Below are 16,907 nucleotides of genomic sequence, written 5' to 3' on the forward strand. Positions count from 1 at the left end.
AACATTGTGAAACAAATCAATTAATTAATTATTAATAATTACTGAGAATATATTGACTTAATTAATTACCATTGAAAGGGGCAATGGAAAATAGCTTACCAATGGCTGCTTTCACCTCTATAGGCTCTGATTCCTGTGAAAATTCACTGAGCCCCGCTGCATTAACAGCTCTGACTCTGAAAACGTACTTCTCACCATTGCTGAGCCCGTGGCAAATGAATCTAAAACAAACCAGTCAAGGAATACTTAGAAAGTATTATAGAGAAACAAAAAGCTTTAAGGGGGAAAAAGAAGCCTTTCTTCCATGATATTTATTCTGGTTTCTAAAAACTAAGGACAAACCATGACCCCAGTGACTTAAATGAGAGTCAGAGAATGCAGAATCTGGGCACCTCATTCACACAACAATGTCTAAACTCATCTCTTCTAAGACACGCTATTTCAACACTCTTTCCTTCTTGAGACTACACAAGTTTCTGTGTTACCACAGAGTCTACCTTATTTCTGCCAGCATATAAAATCCATACTAAAATCCATGTCCCAATAGAAAAATGTGAAAATCTGCACAGCTAAGGTCTATATTTGCTTCTTGTTGGACATGTTCACGTCACAAGTAAAAGACACATGTAGCACAGGTTCCCATAAATCCCTCCCAATCATACATGAAAAAATTGCAGAGTTCAAAAAAATTAGAGGGCATCGTACAGGACCTAAGTTATTTTTGTACTTCACTTTCTTGCTTCAATATCTGACAATAATCTAAGTCAGACAAATTCTTTTATTTGAAGATGTTTACTTGATAATCTAATTGTCACGTAAGAAAAGCCCTCATAAATTTTCTCTGGCATCTGCCCTGAAAACAGGAAATTTCCAAAGACAGGAATCCTTTATTTAGGAATAGTTTATGGTAAGGAAATTTAATATTTTTGTTTTAAAGCCCATATATTCAATAGGTATTCTAAGTATATTTTATTCCATGTTACTTTGATTTTGTTCTACTTCATAATGTAGTAATAATTGCACTACCAACACCAATGTCATGTAATGGTATATGAAGCAACTACAATGTGGAAAACAAAATCAAAGTTTTGTTTTGAGGTAAGAAAAAAACCCTGAATCAAATTTTTCAAAGCAGAATTTCTCCTACCCATTCTATCAAGACTTTTTCAAGTCATTTGCTTTCACCAGGATGTGTGCAGAATTTCAAAAGATCAAAATATACTGCACAAGGCAAATTATGAACTACAGCTAATGCTTTAACATTGACTCAACCAGAAAAATCAAGAGTTAACAGACGGCCTGTGCCTGACTGCATCATACATTATATCACACTGACTAAAAATGCAGCCATAGAAACTTTTGCAGTGTTCTTATATCACAATATATAGTAACTCAGAACAAGATTTTTATTTCTATGGCAATTAAAGGCCACATTTCATATTTTAAAACAAGCAAAGAGCATGAAACTTTACCCGCTTTCGATATAACTACCATATAAGTCATAGCAATAGATATGAAAGGATGCAATAATGGCACACATAAATATAAATTCAATATATATGCACTAAAGAATACATAAGGGAAATTGTTGTGTCTGTGTTCAACCAAGTGAGGTTTTAGATACTTTTGATATACTAAGCATTTACAATACCCTTCTAAACAGCAAAGCTGGTCCAGGAGTATTTAGCAGTGACTTATTGTAATAAGGGTTGTCACAGATAGAAAGTGCAAATAAGCAGAATCAGTCAAAACAAGCAGGGACTACTTCTGTATTGACATCATTCCACTTTTGGAAAAAATTCTGCACTTACTCCTTCAGACTCTGAAGATTACATACTTTTCAAATGAAACCAAATCAGGTTTATCTCAGGAAGTTTTAAATCTTTATTATTTTTTCTGACTGGAGACCAAGCTTCATATAGGTAAGAAACGTAGGTTTATACCCAATATTTAAGAGTGTTCATTAATTTCTTGATGATTAAAAGAGAAAGAGCAGTCAGAAATTATATTATCTCACTAATATTTTAGTGAGATATAGTCCACACGTCCTCCTGACAGTCCAGATACATAGTCCAGAAATGTTTAGAGCAGACTTCTAAAACAGAGCACTTTGCTTCCAAACATTATGCAGTTTAGTTTTCCACATTTGTAACTTCAGTCATTCCTCTATGTCCTGTTTTTCATCAAACTGATGGGCTGTACAATAGCTAGAAGTAGCAAGCTGCTTCACTTTTTTTTCCTTACCAATGTCCATGTTTCTTCCCCCTTGACTAATTGTTTGTAATATAAGGTTGATTATAATTTCTCTTTGGACAAAACTCACCATTTGAAATATGTTTTTATAACTTCTTATGAGATTCACATGCAAGAGGGATTCCAGCCTGCTGGCTACCACAGAGTAATTAGCTCTACTACTACTAACACATATCCAGTAAATCAGACATTGCTGACCATAATTTCCATGGTTTAAGGTTAATTACCTTGTGCCTTTCACTGGATTGTTGTTGCATGGTTCCCAACGACCAGATCCTTCCACACTTGACTCAATGTAGTACCCAACCAGCTCCTTGGCATCTGGGGGCTCTGTCCAAGTGACAACAACTGAAGTATCTGTATTCCTGGTTGGCATAATACGGCCAGGAGCTTTGGGAATATCTGTGGGAGAGAAACAGAAATAAATTACTGGCCTGCTAGTTAAAACTCACAAATAAAATAAGCACAAAATTCTATTCTTGATGATACCATTATTATTAGTACAGTTTCAACCTTCAAAAAGCTGCTCTGATTTAAATTAAGTAATCTGTCAGGGCAGGCAGGATCAGTATGCCCGAGCCTTTGGTGGTGAGGTTCTTCACTTCTGTATTGCCAAGGATTCAGTGTATTTCCATAAAACCACGTTTAGTTTATCCCCTCGTGCTGAATATCTTCACCAAAGATGTGATTTGGAGCTTTCTGAAAGAGAAAATGCGCTAGGTGCACATTGAAGATCTTGTGCAGCCCACATAATAAGCCAGAAACCAAGACTCCTGTTAAGTAGCAAAGGGTATCTACAGTACTTTTTAATAAGAGACATTTTAATCTTCTTAAAAATGTATTTCATGCACATCCAAATGCTCTGAGAATTCAATAAGAAGTGAACAGAGATCATTTGGGAATTGGATTGAAGTCTGCATTGCTGTTTGGAAACAAACTGTTAATGTAGGTGTAGCTACTGATGACTTACTGTATTGAAATCTCAGCTTCTCTTCCAGTGAAAATAGTCTCTGCTTTCATCTAAGTATTAAATTCTTCACTTTTGTTTAATTTGGCAAACAAGGAATGTTAGACTCTGCTGATGTCTGGGCCTAATTTCAATAAAGACGCTAAGTAAAACAAAACATTTTTGTGCTTCCTTGAGTTTTCATTTTCCTTTGCTATTTGCAGTCTTTGCAGTTCTTGGCATCATTATTTGCAGCTTAATTTCCTTGGTTTGCATCTGTCATTTGACTGTACATTGAAGATTGAACAACCCAAACAAAAATTATTGTAGCTAAAGGGAATAAATCACTGACTGCTTTTCATACTTGAATTGTTTTCTGGGCAGCTACCTGCCTGCAGACAAAACAATTAGATCACAACCTGAAAAGTTACCACGGAGGTGATTTAACACAGGCGAGCACACGCTTACCGAGTTTGTCATCCACTACAGTGGCTTCAGTTGCTTCCGAGGGTTCACCGATTCCAGCTGAATTGCAGCAGCGAACTCGGAAGCAGTAGGATTTGCCTTCAGACAAATCAAAAACAGCAAAGCGAGGGGACTTCACAGGGATCTCGGTGTTCACCCTTTGCCAGTCCTCTGTGCCAGCAACACACTGCGGTCAAACCCAGAAACCACATTTAGAACAGACGTGTCTGAGGGCCAAGCGTCTCACACAACAAGGCTTTCTCCCTGGACCACCAAATTCATGTCTGCCATGGAGAACAGGGAGACACATCCCTTCTCTGGGCCTTTCCACAGATGAGCACATTTCAAAGCTTATGGGTCTGCCAGATGCTCACTTCAGAAAACATACATAAAAGTTTACTGGTTTTAATACACCCGAGCTAAACCCTCTCCACAGCAAGGAAGTGATGTTATTAGCTGCACCCAGTTTGGACCCCTTTCAAAATGAGTTTTGCAGATATTCAGCATTATGCCAAGAGCAGAACCTTACCATTACCACTTTGCTTCTAGATACTCTTGTGGCACTCTAAGTGGTTTTGGGGTGGCTCTCAGAATTAATCATGACTTGGCTGTCATTTTCCAGAAAAAAAAATAACATTTGCAATTTGTGAATTGTTTTTACCTCTGTGGCTAGCAATTCCACATACCACGATCACTTATACCACTAATAGTAGTGATTAATTTTTTGCTTTGATTTATGTTAAGTGCAATTTCAAGCAATGGTTCTGATTTCTGAGGGATTCAAATTCTCATCTGACTATGTGAAATTAGTGCTTAGCACTCAGCATGCAATCAGTTATTAAAAAGCTTTCTTATACGGAAACTCAAAATTCATATATTCATCCTCTCTGAGGCTGTTGCTAAGTGAAACTCATTTATTTAGACCAGATTTTGTGTGAGAGATGGAAAACACATAATGGGAAGATATTTATGTCTCCCTTGATGACACCTCTAGACTGATAGGATTAAAAACATTGATAAAAAGGTTTATGAGCCAAGAGATGCAAGCAGAAAGGGTGATGGTGTGAAGAATTTTCTAGGCTAGAAGCCATGCAAAAACACCTCAGGAAAGCAGAACACTGAAATTAAAACTGATTTTGTTCTAGGAGATCAGAAAAGAAATTTTGTGATCTTTGTTGAGTTGGTGCAGTAAATGGAAAGCTAATGCAGAAGACAAACATGAAAAGGCAGCTGGAATAGAAAGTGCTGATAACAAGAAATGCTTGCGAAATGCTTCCATCCAAAATGTTAACAATCTGTCCTGCCAGACAACCTTCATTTATACAAATTTTATATATCTGTATCTATATCTATCTATATCTATATCTATATCTATATCTATATCTATATCTATATCTATATCTATATCTATATCTATATCTATATCTATATCATCTATATCTATATCATCTATATCATCTATATCTATATCTATATCTATATCTATATCTATATCTATATCTATATCTATATCTATATCTATATCTATCTAGCTATATGTCATAGATATATATCATATATATATGTGAGATGCATAAAAATAAACATGTTATTTTAATATATATATATTTATTTTAATTATTTTTTTAAAAGCATGCAACTTTGCTCTGTGCTTTCACATTACAAAAGGAGTCTTGTTCTCTTTACTCCAGGTAGGTCAATGACACAATTCAAGAAGAGTATTACTGGGTATGACACACTCTTTATTTACCTTCTCATTTCCCATCTTTCTTTTATTCCTAGTTTATCTAAATCAATGGTTTAAACAGTTATCTTGATGAACTTCTAATCCTTGCCCTAATTTGCAAGTCTCAGACAGAAATGAAAGTTAACCAGAAGTCCAGAAGAGATGACAAAACAAATGTAAAATATTGCCACAGCACAATTCTGATTTTGTCCAATTTTACCTTCTCCACAAAGTACATGATACCCTCATGGCCCCGTTGTCCAGGAGGTTTCCAGCTAAGCACAACATAGTTCTTGGTGGCCTCAATAACTTGGAGGTCTGTGGGGGGACCAGGAACAACACCCTCTGAAGGACAGGGAAGAATAGGAAAGTGAACTTGGATTCAATTCCTCTGTTTTTGTATCAAAATTAGCATCATAATTAAAAATTAGGAGTATCAATATACCTCCACACTTAATCTTTTTTTTTTTAAATGTAAAATTAAAAGTCTTCCAAATATTGGGTTTAACTTTCCTTCTTTTAATTCTAAGCATGATTTTGTTAGGTCCTGAATAATGAATCTTCACCTCAAAAACCAAGTTGTTGAGTTATTCAAGGTCAAGTGACTCTCAGAACAACAAACTTTGGGTGTGTGCCAAAGTTCACTGAACTCAGAGTTTTCCTAATTACTCAACCAGCTTCACATTAGACATTTGTAGGCTAAAGGGCTGTGTTTACCTGCAGGTTCTTCCTCAGTCACAATAATCTGTCCAGTCCAAGGAGCAGAAGGGTGACCTGAAACAAATGTCAGAGATAACAGGGAAGTAGGAGACCAGGAAATTTTCGAATGAGAAAACTGACTCTTTTGCTGTTCAAAACTAACAATTGCAAGATCCCCATGAGCTTCATTTTTGGTTGATGCTGTGGCTCTTGCTCACGTAGGAAACTAGTTACCCAAGCTAGCTGTGGGCTTAACAGACTGAATATTGAGAGAAGCTCAGCATTTAATATAGTGAGAAAACTTAATCCACTGAAACATCTATTCATTCCTGAAATGTCACTGAAGTCTCCTAGGTGACAAGCAGAGGTATTTGGTTCACTCAGCTCATCATTTTCAGAGAATTAGTTTCAGCTTTATTTTCTGTCCTCTATTCCTCTCATTTAACAGCTCACTTATTAAAGGAACAGCCAAATTCCTGCAGGCTGCATCTTGTCTCTTTTTAACCACTTTCCCTCACACTACCAGCTTTTAAATCATGGGTCACAGTCACAAACAGTAACAGCCTGACTCAACATGTCCACTTGATAAATTTGGGTGGCTCTCTGAGCAACCAATATGTTATCACACTACTGCAGTTATGCAGCTCTCAACCAGGTCAATGCACTTTCAGAGATAATTTTTGCAAACACTGTTCTCCACCTCCACATTGTTCACCTTACATTGGCTGATCTGTTTTGGAGATGAAAGTAGAGAGGAAGCAGGTGGGGAGAAAAATTGTGAGGGATGAGAGGAGGAGATATAACAGGAATAGGCCACCAAACCCAGACTTCACCTCCTGTGACAGATTCCATGCTGCCCATTGAGAAGAAGACCCCTCCCTCCTCCCCAGGCTTAGGGTTTCATATGTCTGACTGAGTGCAGTGTTTCTTGGCAGTGCCAAATCTCTTTCCTCTGGCCTTTTGTTTTATCTTGAATGGAAAGCTATATCATCTGGCTGCAGCACTATACATGGTAGCTCATACAAGCTAGGACTGTGGCAGCACTGTAGCTTTGTGTACAATACTCCTTCACATTGGACCATTTTAAATTGTAAAACTTCAGAAACATGTCGAAATAGATTTTGTATAGAAGTAGAAATTTATTTTAGGCATATGATTATACCATATGTGGTAGGGAGGTGGGTTTGGAAGCAAAATGTCTGAGACATTTTGGCCACAGGAGAAATGTCCTTGACTTGTAAAATGCTAGCCTTAAAGCAGCAAGCTTGGGATCTGTTGGGCTGTCCCGGTGTTGTTCTGATGTCATTGGAGGAGTTGGATTGTCACATGAGAACAGAATCAGCCACCCTTGTCTGTGGCTCAGAGAGAGACTATTCACAGGATCTGTTCAGCTATTTTGTTGGTTGAACAAAAGCAAGTCTCTCTAGGCAATTAAACTCTCCTGTGCCTTTTCCCCCCCTTCCTGCAAGTTTGGAGCATAGCACTGCAGTCAGCCAAAGAAATTTCAGCATAGTGCAAAGAACACTGAGATGATTTCTTCTTGGCAAAGCTGCCTCCGAAGAATATTTTGGCTTTGCCTTACTCCCTCTAGTGGGATTTTGAAGGCTTATGAGTTGATAGTCATACTTTCTTTTTTTTAAGTGAGTTGTGACTTCTTAAACCTCTCATGCAACCTGTAAGAAGCACATCTTACTTTTAAGCCTGGCTCTGTCAGCAGGATCCAGAGCAGCCACGGGCTCTGACACCCGGGACGGCAGGCTGACACCAGCTTTGTTCACAGCGCGGACTCGGAAGATGTAGGAACGGCCTTCAATCAGACCAGTGACAGGAAAACGGGCAAACTTCACGGGATTCTCGTTGCACTGGGTCCAGTGGGAGGTACCAACCTCACACCTGAAAAATACAAACAGTAAGAGCAGTGCTGGGAAGGGAAAAACAGGAAGTCAGGGCACCCACACGCCTTTGCAGCTTCACCATCTGTTTGTGTTGGTTGGCTGGTCTGTACCAGTTTCCCCAGCAGAATTATACACTGGTGACATCAAAGCAGCTGCACCAAGGCGTCAGGCTGAAGCACCAGCTGGGCATGCACTAAATCCCTCACAGCTGCACCCCTTCTTTCCTGAACTGATAGAGGGATAAGAGCAGACTCACTTCACTGTTTAAACCCTCCAAAGTATGCTCAGGGAGTGTCAGCTTTAGCTTACTTGAAGGGACAGGAAATACATATCCCTTGCAGTTGCCGGGAGGGCATTGCTTCATCATTTCTGCACAATGTTGCACTGTACATCCTGCAAGATGCTGGGCTTCAATGGGGTGCAGAGAGCCCCACTGTGAGTTCTGGGACCAGCCCAGCACGGAGATGGCTGGGAATGGGGTTAGAGTCGGGCTCTCACTCAGGCCCTGCTTCAGACAGACCACTGGGGCTGCTAAGGGAGCCTGTGCTGTGCTGGCTACAGTCCCTACAACAGGACCTAGCGTGGTGCTGCTGGTCCCACAGCTGTGAAGCCTCACACATATCAGGAGGCTGGTTTATGGCAGAAGGAAGATAAGACCAGCAGCCACTTCAGCTCAGGGAGGCAGGAGAAGCCTGTGGTGATGGCTCCCCTGTATCCAGCAACATGGTCAACAGAAACACAACCTTTCAGCCTGGAAGAGACCATCTGGTGAGATATCTGCCAAGGAGAAGGTTACAGTTCCTACCCAGATTTCTTGGTACATGCAAGAATCTCTCCTGAGAATTGTTATAATCCCACTCAGGGTGTTTTTTTGTGGTTCTTGTGTGTGCCTGGGGTGAGGGATGCCCAAGCTTTGCTTCTACCATTAGCACAGAGCAGTCCTGCTGGCTCAAGTCACTCCCTCAACTCCACAAGGCAGTCAGGGGCTACCCTGGCCAAATATTTGGGTCCCTAAATACCTTTAGTGGGATTTAACATTGGAGACCAGCGACACAGCTTTGAATTTGGGAGCAAATGCAGAATAAATGAGGTGAATACAAAAGAAAAAGCAAAATGCCATTTCTCTTGCAGTTACTCTCAGTGCTAACACCCCTAAATAGCCTAGTTTTAAAATGAGATATAAATGAGATATTATTGTTCAGAATCTAGTCCTGTATTTTGTTTAGAATTTTTCAATGAATGTTAAAGAGCCATAGCTTAGATCTAGCAGAGCATAGTTACAGCAGTGACTGGCACTCAAAAGTTATCAAAACAGTAAAGTTATACTTTAATGTTAGAGTTATTTCACAAACCAATACCCTCTTTTTACAGATATACTTTATATATAGTCAAAGGCATAATATAATGACATACTTCATATATATGTGTATATATACATATATATATATGTGTGTGTATATATATATACACACACACACACATATAATGTTTGGGTGTTTTTTACATGCATTTGAATGAGCCCAGAGGAACCTCATATGAGGGACTCCATTACTGAAATTCAAACAAATATAAGCATCACTGAAAATTACTGCAAGTCTCAAAATACTGACTTAATTTCTTAAATCACAGGCTTCTAGGATCCTGCCACTGTGTGTAACACATGGAGGTTTCATATTTTTAAAAATTATTTCCATGAAACTTGTCAATCTAAGAGCTGGAATAACAACAGCATTTAGGAAAGAAAACCAGGTCCCTTTGAGATATTTTGCTTTCTGGTACATAGTAACTATTAGGAGAGAGGCAAGAGAGCCCTTGTACTGAGGGAGCCACAGCTGCCTGATGCAGAAGAACTACCAAACACTACAAAATCCTGAGGCCTCTCAAGCCTCAGAGGAAGCAGCGACAGCTGAGCTCTGCAGATCTCGCAGAATCCTTTCTACGCAATTAAATGAAGCAAGATGTGATTGTTTCCATGAAGGTTAGATCAGGCCAAGCCAATCCAAAACAAACAAACAAAATCATTGTTCTTCTGGCCAGCAACAAGAATGAAAGTAATACACTACTCTTTTATCTCATGTTTTCCAATGTGCCTTTAGGATTTTGAGTTGGAATGAGCAGCAATACGATTTCTCCAGTCCAGCACACTCACTGACCTGTCAATGAAATATCCAAGGATGGGGTTTCCTCCATCAACAGCGGGCTGCTTCCAGGAGACAATGACATAATCTTTGTTGGCATCTAAGCACTGCACATCCAGTGGTGCACCAGGGGCTCCAGGGATTTCAGCATCAGCATCTATGAGGATGGAGAAATATGTTTGCAAATGTGAACCACAGTTCTTTCACAATTATTATCTTAAAGGACCAACTGGCTTCAGAAAAGTATTTGTTTTTATATTGCTAGTGTTTTTCTAGGTTTTGGCTTTTCTTTGCAACATTTACAAATGTTTTATATGTTACAGCATACTGTAAATGTAATTCACCTAGACATTTTAAATAGAATTAGTACCATGCATTCTGGTTAGGGAGCTGCGAGAAACACACTGTTGAAGCTAAAACTAGGCAGCCAGGCAATAGTTGAATCAAAAGTATTCACCCAGTGGATATAACAATACCAAATTAAATATCTTATCTCCACTCATAATCCTTCATTGTTTGATTTTGGTTGGCTGTGAACAGCAAAGGCATCAAAACCTTTTGAAGTTTAATTGTATTACACATACATTATCATTGTAGAATAGAACCTTAATAAGGATAAGTGCATTGTTCCTTTCAAGTGTTTACAACAAATCTTGACTCCTGCATCAGCTTCTGGACATATCTTATCTAAAGCTTTGAAAAACAGAGCGTAGTGCTGGGCACTGAGGAATTTTTACTATTTACAAAGAGTCTGATTTGTGAGATGGTGCAATTTTCATGTAGAGAAAAATAACCTTTGCAGGAAGATTCTGTGAAAGACTTTCAAATAAGAGATGTTGTTTCTCTGAAGAATAACACCAATTTGCACAATTGTGATTGACTTCAAAAAAGACCCAAGATGTATATACCTGAATTAAAAAAAATCACTAATAAATACTATTCATACATTCCATATAAACTTGAGTTCTCAAAAAGGTTTAATGTTTCAAGGCATTACAGGTTTCTGTTTTACAATATACAGTAATCCTGATTTTCATGATTTTGACTTCCATGAAAAAATGCCTTAGTAGAGTATTTAATATGTTTCATTAAGAAAAACAGTAGTCTTCCAAAAAAAAAAATCCCAGCCACACTTTACAGAGTCTTCTCTTATAGGCAGAGTAGCATCACATGGAGCTTTTGAAGCTGCACCAAAGTTGCTGAGTCCAAGCTCTAATTACAGGTAACTTGATGCATTTTTAAAAATGGTAACATGCAGAGTAAACCGTGCAGTTAACCTTACAGAACACTAAGAATATTACTAGTAATAACAATTTGTCTTCAATGATCTCTTTATGAAAGGTTTTAATTGCCCATGTTTACCACTTGACAGAACATGAGACCACAGTTTCTGTCCAAGACAGACTGGGAAACAGCTGGCAGAACCAGCATTGCTGATCAGCCTCTAGGAGGGTAGGATTTCATCCCTGATGTCTTGCTGGCAAATGATGACCTGTAGTCATGGCAGAGGAATCACACATGCTCTCGAAGCCAGTCTGAATGGGTAACATTATGAGGCTCCCTTCCATTGATACCCTGATTTCTGTGCATGACACAAAAAGACAACTGCTCCAGCTTAAATACCAGAGCTGCCATTTAAAGCAAATTTGGCTGTAGTTTAGGAGGAGTGACGAGGAATACAGTAGCCAACCAAGATTGTGGGAACCATTTAAATAGGAACGTAGAATATAATTAATGTAATTAGAATTTAGTAAACACACTCATTGGCTAGGAAGATACTCTACTGAAAGGGATGGTGGGTTCAGTCAGGTCACACTTGTGTTGCCAGAAGATGTAATAGGACTGAAGGTGATAATTTTTTTATAAGGCAGCACAGTGCAAAACAAATAAAGAAAGACAAATCCTATTTCTTGTCCAAGAAGCTCATTTCAATAGGTTCTTTCTTCAGGTGATGAAAACATCTGCTTCAGTTGTATTTTCTGGGCAGGTTGTTATCTCACACAGTTCTGCTGGACTTGGCAACTGGGAGACGTTCTGGGCATGGTCTCAGAGACAAGAATTTCCAGAGCCCTTTGAATCAGCATTACACACTTCAGCTGCTTTTAGCAGCTGGGACAAATATAGAATCAGCACACAACGTGATAGCCATGGCTTTTTTTAAAGGAAGAATTCTCAATGGATAGTCAATTAAGTTTTTGATAGTACAAGTAAACCACATTCACAAAAATTACATTTTAATTCTACTCTTCACTGCATTACTTCAGGGAATCACACAGTGGTTGAGATTGGCCAACAGCTCCAAATATTGCCTGGTGTATCCCCTGGCTCAAAGCACAGTCAGCCAGAGCTTGTTCGCCAGAGCCATGTCAAATCAGATTTTGAGTGTCTCCAAGGATTGGGACTCCACACCAGGTGCAGTTCTTTGCATTTCCACTCCACTGTATTTCTTTTCCTGCAGTGTGCATTAGAGAGAATCCCTCAAATTGCGCAGAAAATCTTGACAGAAATAGTGCAGTTTAGCTAGCAGTGGGATGGTTACAAAAAAACACTTATAACTGATAATGTATGTTTTTCCTCCTTATGACTCATGTTCAGCACTCTGAACATAGTACCCTAAATTTCCTCCTCAGAATGCCAATGGAGTTTAGAAGTCTTCGGGCACATGACACCAAAGCCTGACACGTGCATGGATTTTTTCCAGAGATAATGGCTGAAATGTACATTGCCGGAATCTATTTAAAGAAAATTATTATTCTGTTGTTATGGGGGTTGGGGAAGCACCTCAAACATCTGAGAGTGATTTTGCCAACATGTTTTCCTCAGCTCTGTAGCAAGTTCTGTGCACCAGACCGTATCCTACCTCTCACGAAGACGTAGCCGCTGTACTCCTCGTAGTACTCGCCCATCGCCACTCGGAGCGTGTAAAGGCCCTCGTCCTCCTTGTTTGCATGGGTCAGCGTCAATGAAGCTCGCTCCCCACTCCACTGCATCTGCACCCATTTGGATGGTGTAATAAGAACTCCTAGGAATCAGAGGATATCATGATGAGAACCAGCAGGATCTGCTGAGGAACAGATTCTGGATATGGAAAATATATTGGGATAGGTTGGAAATACAAAAGAGACTGCTCTTATTAGACAACATTCTCTCTTTGAAAACAGTCATAAATAACATCTTATTCTGCGCTTATGACAATTTTTCTCTCATTTCAAAGCATTACTTCAGAAAACAATAGTTTTTTATCAGCTGTTACAGAACACTGCAACTACTTAAAAAATATCTTAAAATAGTAAAAGGTATATGAGCTCTATAAATGGGCCACATAGATGTCGGCTCTGATAGAAATGCTTCTAATTTAGATTTGTTTTTAGAAATAAAATATCCCTAGAAGATATTTTCACAGTGCTTCACCAGTTTTCTGTGATTTCACATCAAAATGATAAATTATGGAACAATTCTAGTTGAAAAAGAGAAAATATTATCATTGGAAAACCTGAGAAAATTATGACCAAATCCTAACGTTGACACAAACTGAACTAAGTACAGATTTGTATGAAAGAAGTTTATATTTCTTGTTGTCAAACATTCTCACCATTTCTGTACCACTCAATGTCTGGTTTGAAGCGCTTGATGTCAGGATTGATGACAACTGTACAGCCTATACTCATTGTTTCACCTTCTCTCCCAAAGGCTACATCAAACTTGTCGACAAAGCTGATTTCAAATCTGGAAGCATAGCCATGAGGGGTAACGGCAACTGTATAAGAGAAAAAAAATCTGCTTTTCTTTCCTTCTGTGACAAGAGTAGGAAGAAAAAGTACTCAGTGATTATGAATACATGTAAAGTTCAAGGTATAAATAGGAACAATATGTATATTAAGTCATCATCTTCAGAGGTAATCGCAGTGTTGGATAATCCAAGTCATTTCTATTGCAGAGAATCAACTATTTCTTCATGCATAGAACTCTAGTTCTTACAGTTAGTCCATTTTATCAGGGAGAGGCTTCTGCAGAATTTAAGTTCAGAATTTTCAAAATTTCTAAACAAAATTTCTAAGTGTTTTATCATAAGGTTGGTTTTATAACTTGAAAAGACTTCTATATGTGATTAATTATTTGTTCAGTTCAGGTTGATCTTTAGCTTATATGGTTCTTCTCTTTCCCCATTTTAACTCCTTGCTCTGTCTCAGAGCAGTCATGTGTCCACTCAGTTTTTTTTTCTTTTGTAAGCTAACAAGCCTTTGTGGGGGCTACTATTAGTACAAAAGGGTAGCCTGTTTCTATTCTTGTTCCCAAATTTATCTTTTTGAATGCTGTGTGTCCCAAGTGGTGCAGTTTTCCAGACAGAACATCTTAAGTGCCTTTCATTTGTACTGTACATACATGGCAGAGGGGCTTCCATGTTTGTTTTGAAAACAGCTCAGCTGATAAAAACTAAGGTCACACTACTTTTATTCAACTAGCCTATGCTGATAAGTTTCCCTCTTCCTGCGATCAATGAATATATGCAAATCATGATCTTTATTTCCCATAAAGAAATGATACGTCCCAAATTCTACTGGAAATATATGGGAGTCTCATCTGTCATCTGAACATTTCATGGGATTCCTAAGGCACCTTCACCAACATGGCATATGTGGGTGGTTTGTCTTATTATCATGGGAGCATGGATGCCATATTGTTAAAATGTGAGGTTGTCAGGCAAAATGAACTACAATTTTTACCCTGATATGTCCCAAAATAGTCTAATTGGGTTCTGGATATTTAATCTTATCTATGCATTTTGTGTCCATTTGCACCACATATGAAACCACATAAGCAGCAGACAACAATTAAATCACCTACTCTATGCAGGCACATGCTTCCCCATGCCATGTTTTACATGTTGCAAAACAAAAAGTGTTTCTCTCTTTGACAGATTCTATTTCATAGTGGAGTGCAATATTAACAGGATGTTTCATATATAAGCCAACAGACCTAGAAGGCAATGCCATTTCCCCCCACTAGTGACACTAATCTGAAATTGTAGAGCTCCACAACCTTGTAAATCAGACCTGCTTTTTTAAAAAAAATTGTTACTAAATATTCAGCTTAGTCATGTGTCATGATGTCACAACTATAAATGGAAGTGTCAAAGAAATATATTGTAACTTACAGGGAGAGAGGGAAAGATTTCTAGCATGCAAAAGGCTTGCGTCAATTTCTCCTTTGTACCCTACAGAGAAGAAGACAAAACTGGTTACTATCATCAAAAGGTAAAGGCTCTGTGAGCCACAAAACCAAAACTGGTAATGTGCATCTTAACAAAAAAAACCTTGAAGGAAATATTTTTCAACCTACTCTTTACCACGAGGGAAGCATAAACTGAAACTTCTCCTTTCACATTCATAGCAGAGGCATGATACTGGGCAGTGTCATCAAATTCACATCTGAAATTATAGAAATGATTAGGCAGAGCACCCATTTTCTCCTTGGCATAGCCTCTCTGGTGTTTTAGACTAAGGAAATTCTCAGAAATCTGGGTAAAATAAATAAAGTAAAAGCTTGGGAGACAGACACACTGGACACTGGACTGATTGTGGCCATTAGGTTTTTCTCAATGTTAAACCCCAGTGCTTGAAATAAATATCTCTTTTCAAATATCACAGATTTGAAATTGGGAATACAGAATAAGTAGGAAAAACTATCTGATGATATTCATCACTAATTTACTGTCTTCTATGAAGAGATGCCCAACAGGGAACTTGTAGAAATGCTAGATTACATAAAATATTTTCAAAGGGCACCTGCCAGTATATAAATTGTCAAATCCAGGTTGTTGTTAATTAGGTCTTATGTTTTCAATATTTTTAATGTAAAGGGAGTGCAAAAAATTCCCACTTGGAAGATGAGTACTGTTAAAGATCTTTCTTGTATATAAGTGAGGACATCTATTCTGTTCCTCATTTCAGTAATAACTGTGAATTTTGCTATATTCGAAAAACAGTTAACTCACTGTTAACTCATATTTTTACATGTTAACTCATATTTTTACATGTTTAACTGTACTCATCAAGTAGACAGATGGAAAAAGTAATCACAGATGTCCCACTTTTCTGACCCAGCCGTAAAAAGAATATCCAGAAAAATAACTCACGTAAATTTTGTGTCCTCTACTGGGGTAAACCAGAACTGCTTCAACATTAAGAAGACAGCATTCACCGCAGTTGATATCTCTGATATTACCTGACTTGATATCTCTTACATCCCCAAGAGGTATGTTCACATTTTGCAGGTCTCATTCTATAGCAACATTTCAGCTTAAGCTATTTGTTAAATTATTTAATATTTCCTTACTCAGTAATCTCCAGGGAGTGCAGCCCATATCGACTTTGAATGATATACTTGCCAGGGTGAGCCTGTACATCAATGGGCACATTGTTTTTGTACCTATGGAAAAGCAAAGAAGCAGCATGACAAAAAGAGAAGTCATTCTATACTTTCAAAGGTCAAGTGCTTGATATTTGAAGTAGAACATCAGCTTCTGCATGTTCCTTTCAGATAAACTGTAGTCTAACTCCCCGGGAAGACATTACATTATCTTTGGAAGTGTAACCTTTCTCTCTTTCTCTTTGACCTGCCCCAGGTAGATTTTATTCTCAAATTAAAAAAAAAGAAATTGTCTTGAGTGGGGAGAAAATCAGTTCATATTACCACGAATTTCATGTTGCTACTTGTAAAAGAAAGGAGGAGTCACATGAGCAATATCTCAGAGTTTTGTAAATGGTAAAAATTTGGTAGACTCC

The 16,907-nt window shown here is 38.2% G+C and overlaps 1 protein-coding gene across 6 annotated transcripts in view; it reads right to left on the bottom strand.

The window, feature by feature from the left end:
* Window positions 1-16,907, bottom strand: part of MYOM1 (myomesin 1) — a 96,130-nt gene that overhangs the window by 39,274 nt on the left and 39,949 nt on the right. For all 6 annotated transcript variants that reach the window (XM_063395942.1, XM_063395916.1, XM_063395924.1 and 3 more), the window contains exons 6-17: window positions 16,459-16,551; window positions 15,463-15,551; window positions 15,278-15,337; window positions 13,715-13,879; window positions 12,983-13,144; window positions 10,138-10,279; window positions 7,783-7,982; window positions 6,108-6,164; window positions 5,611-5,735; window positions 3,668-3,851; window positions 2,481-2,655; window positions 100-221 (exon numbers count right to left, since the gene is read on the bottom strand). In XM_063395942.1, coding sequence (XP_063252012.1) covers window positions 100-221; window positions 2,481-2,655; window positions 3,668-3,851; window positions 5,611-5,735; window positions 6,108-6,164; window positions 7,783-7,982; window positions 10,138-10,279; window positions 12,983-13,144; window positions 13,715-13,879; window positions 15,278-15,337; window positions 15,463-15,551; window positions 16,459-16,551 — 1,574 coding nt within the window. The remainder of the gene's footprint in view (window positions 1-99; window positions 222-2,480; window positions 2,656-3,667; window positions 3,852-5,610; window positions 5,736-6,107; window positions 6,165-7,782; window positions 7,983-10,137; window positions 10,280-12,982; window positions 13,145-13,714; window positions 13,880-15,277; window positions 15,338-15,462; window positions 15,552-16,458; window positions 16,552-16,907) is intronic.

Source organism: Prinia subflava, chromosome 1 (genome assembly GCF_021018805.1).
Source record: "Prinia subflava isolate CZ2003 ecotype Zambia chromosome 1, Cam_Psub_1.2, whole genome shotgun sequence".
Taxonomy (NCBI): Eukaryota; Metazoa; Chordata; class Aves; order Passeriformes; family Cisticolidae; genus Prinia; species Prinia subflava.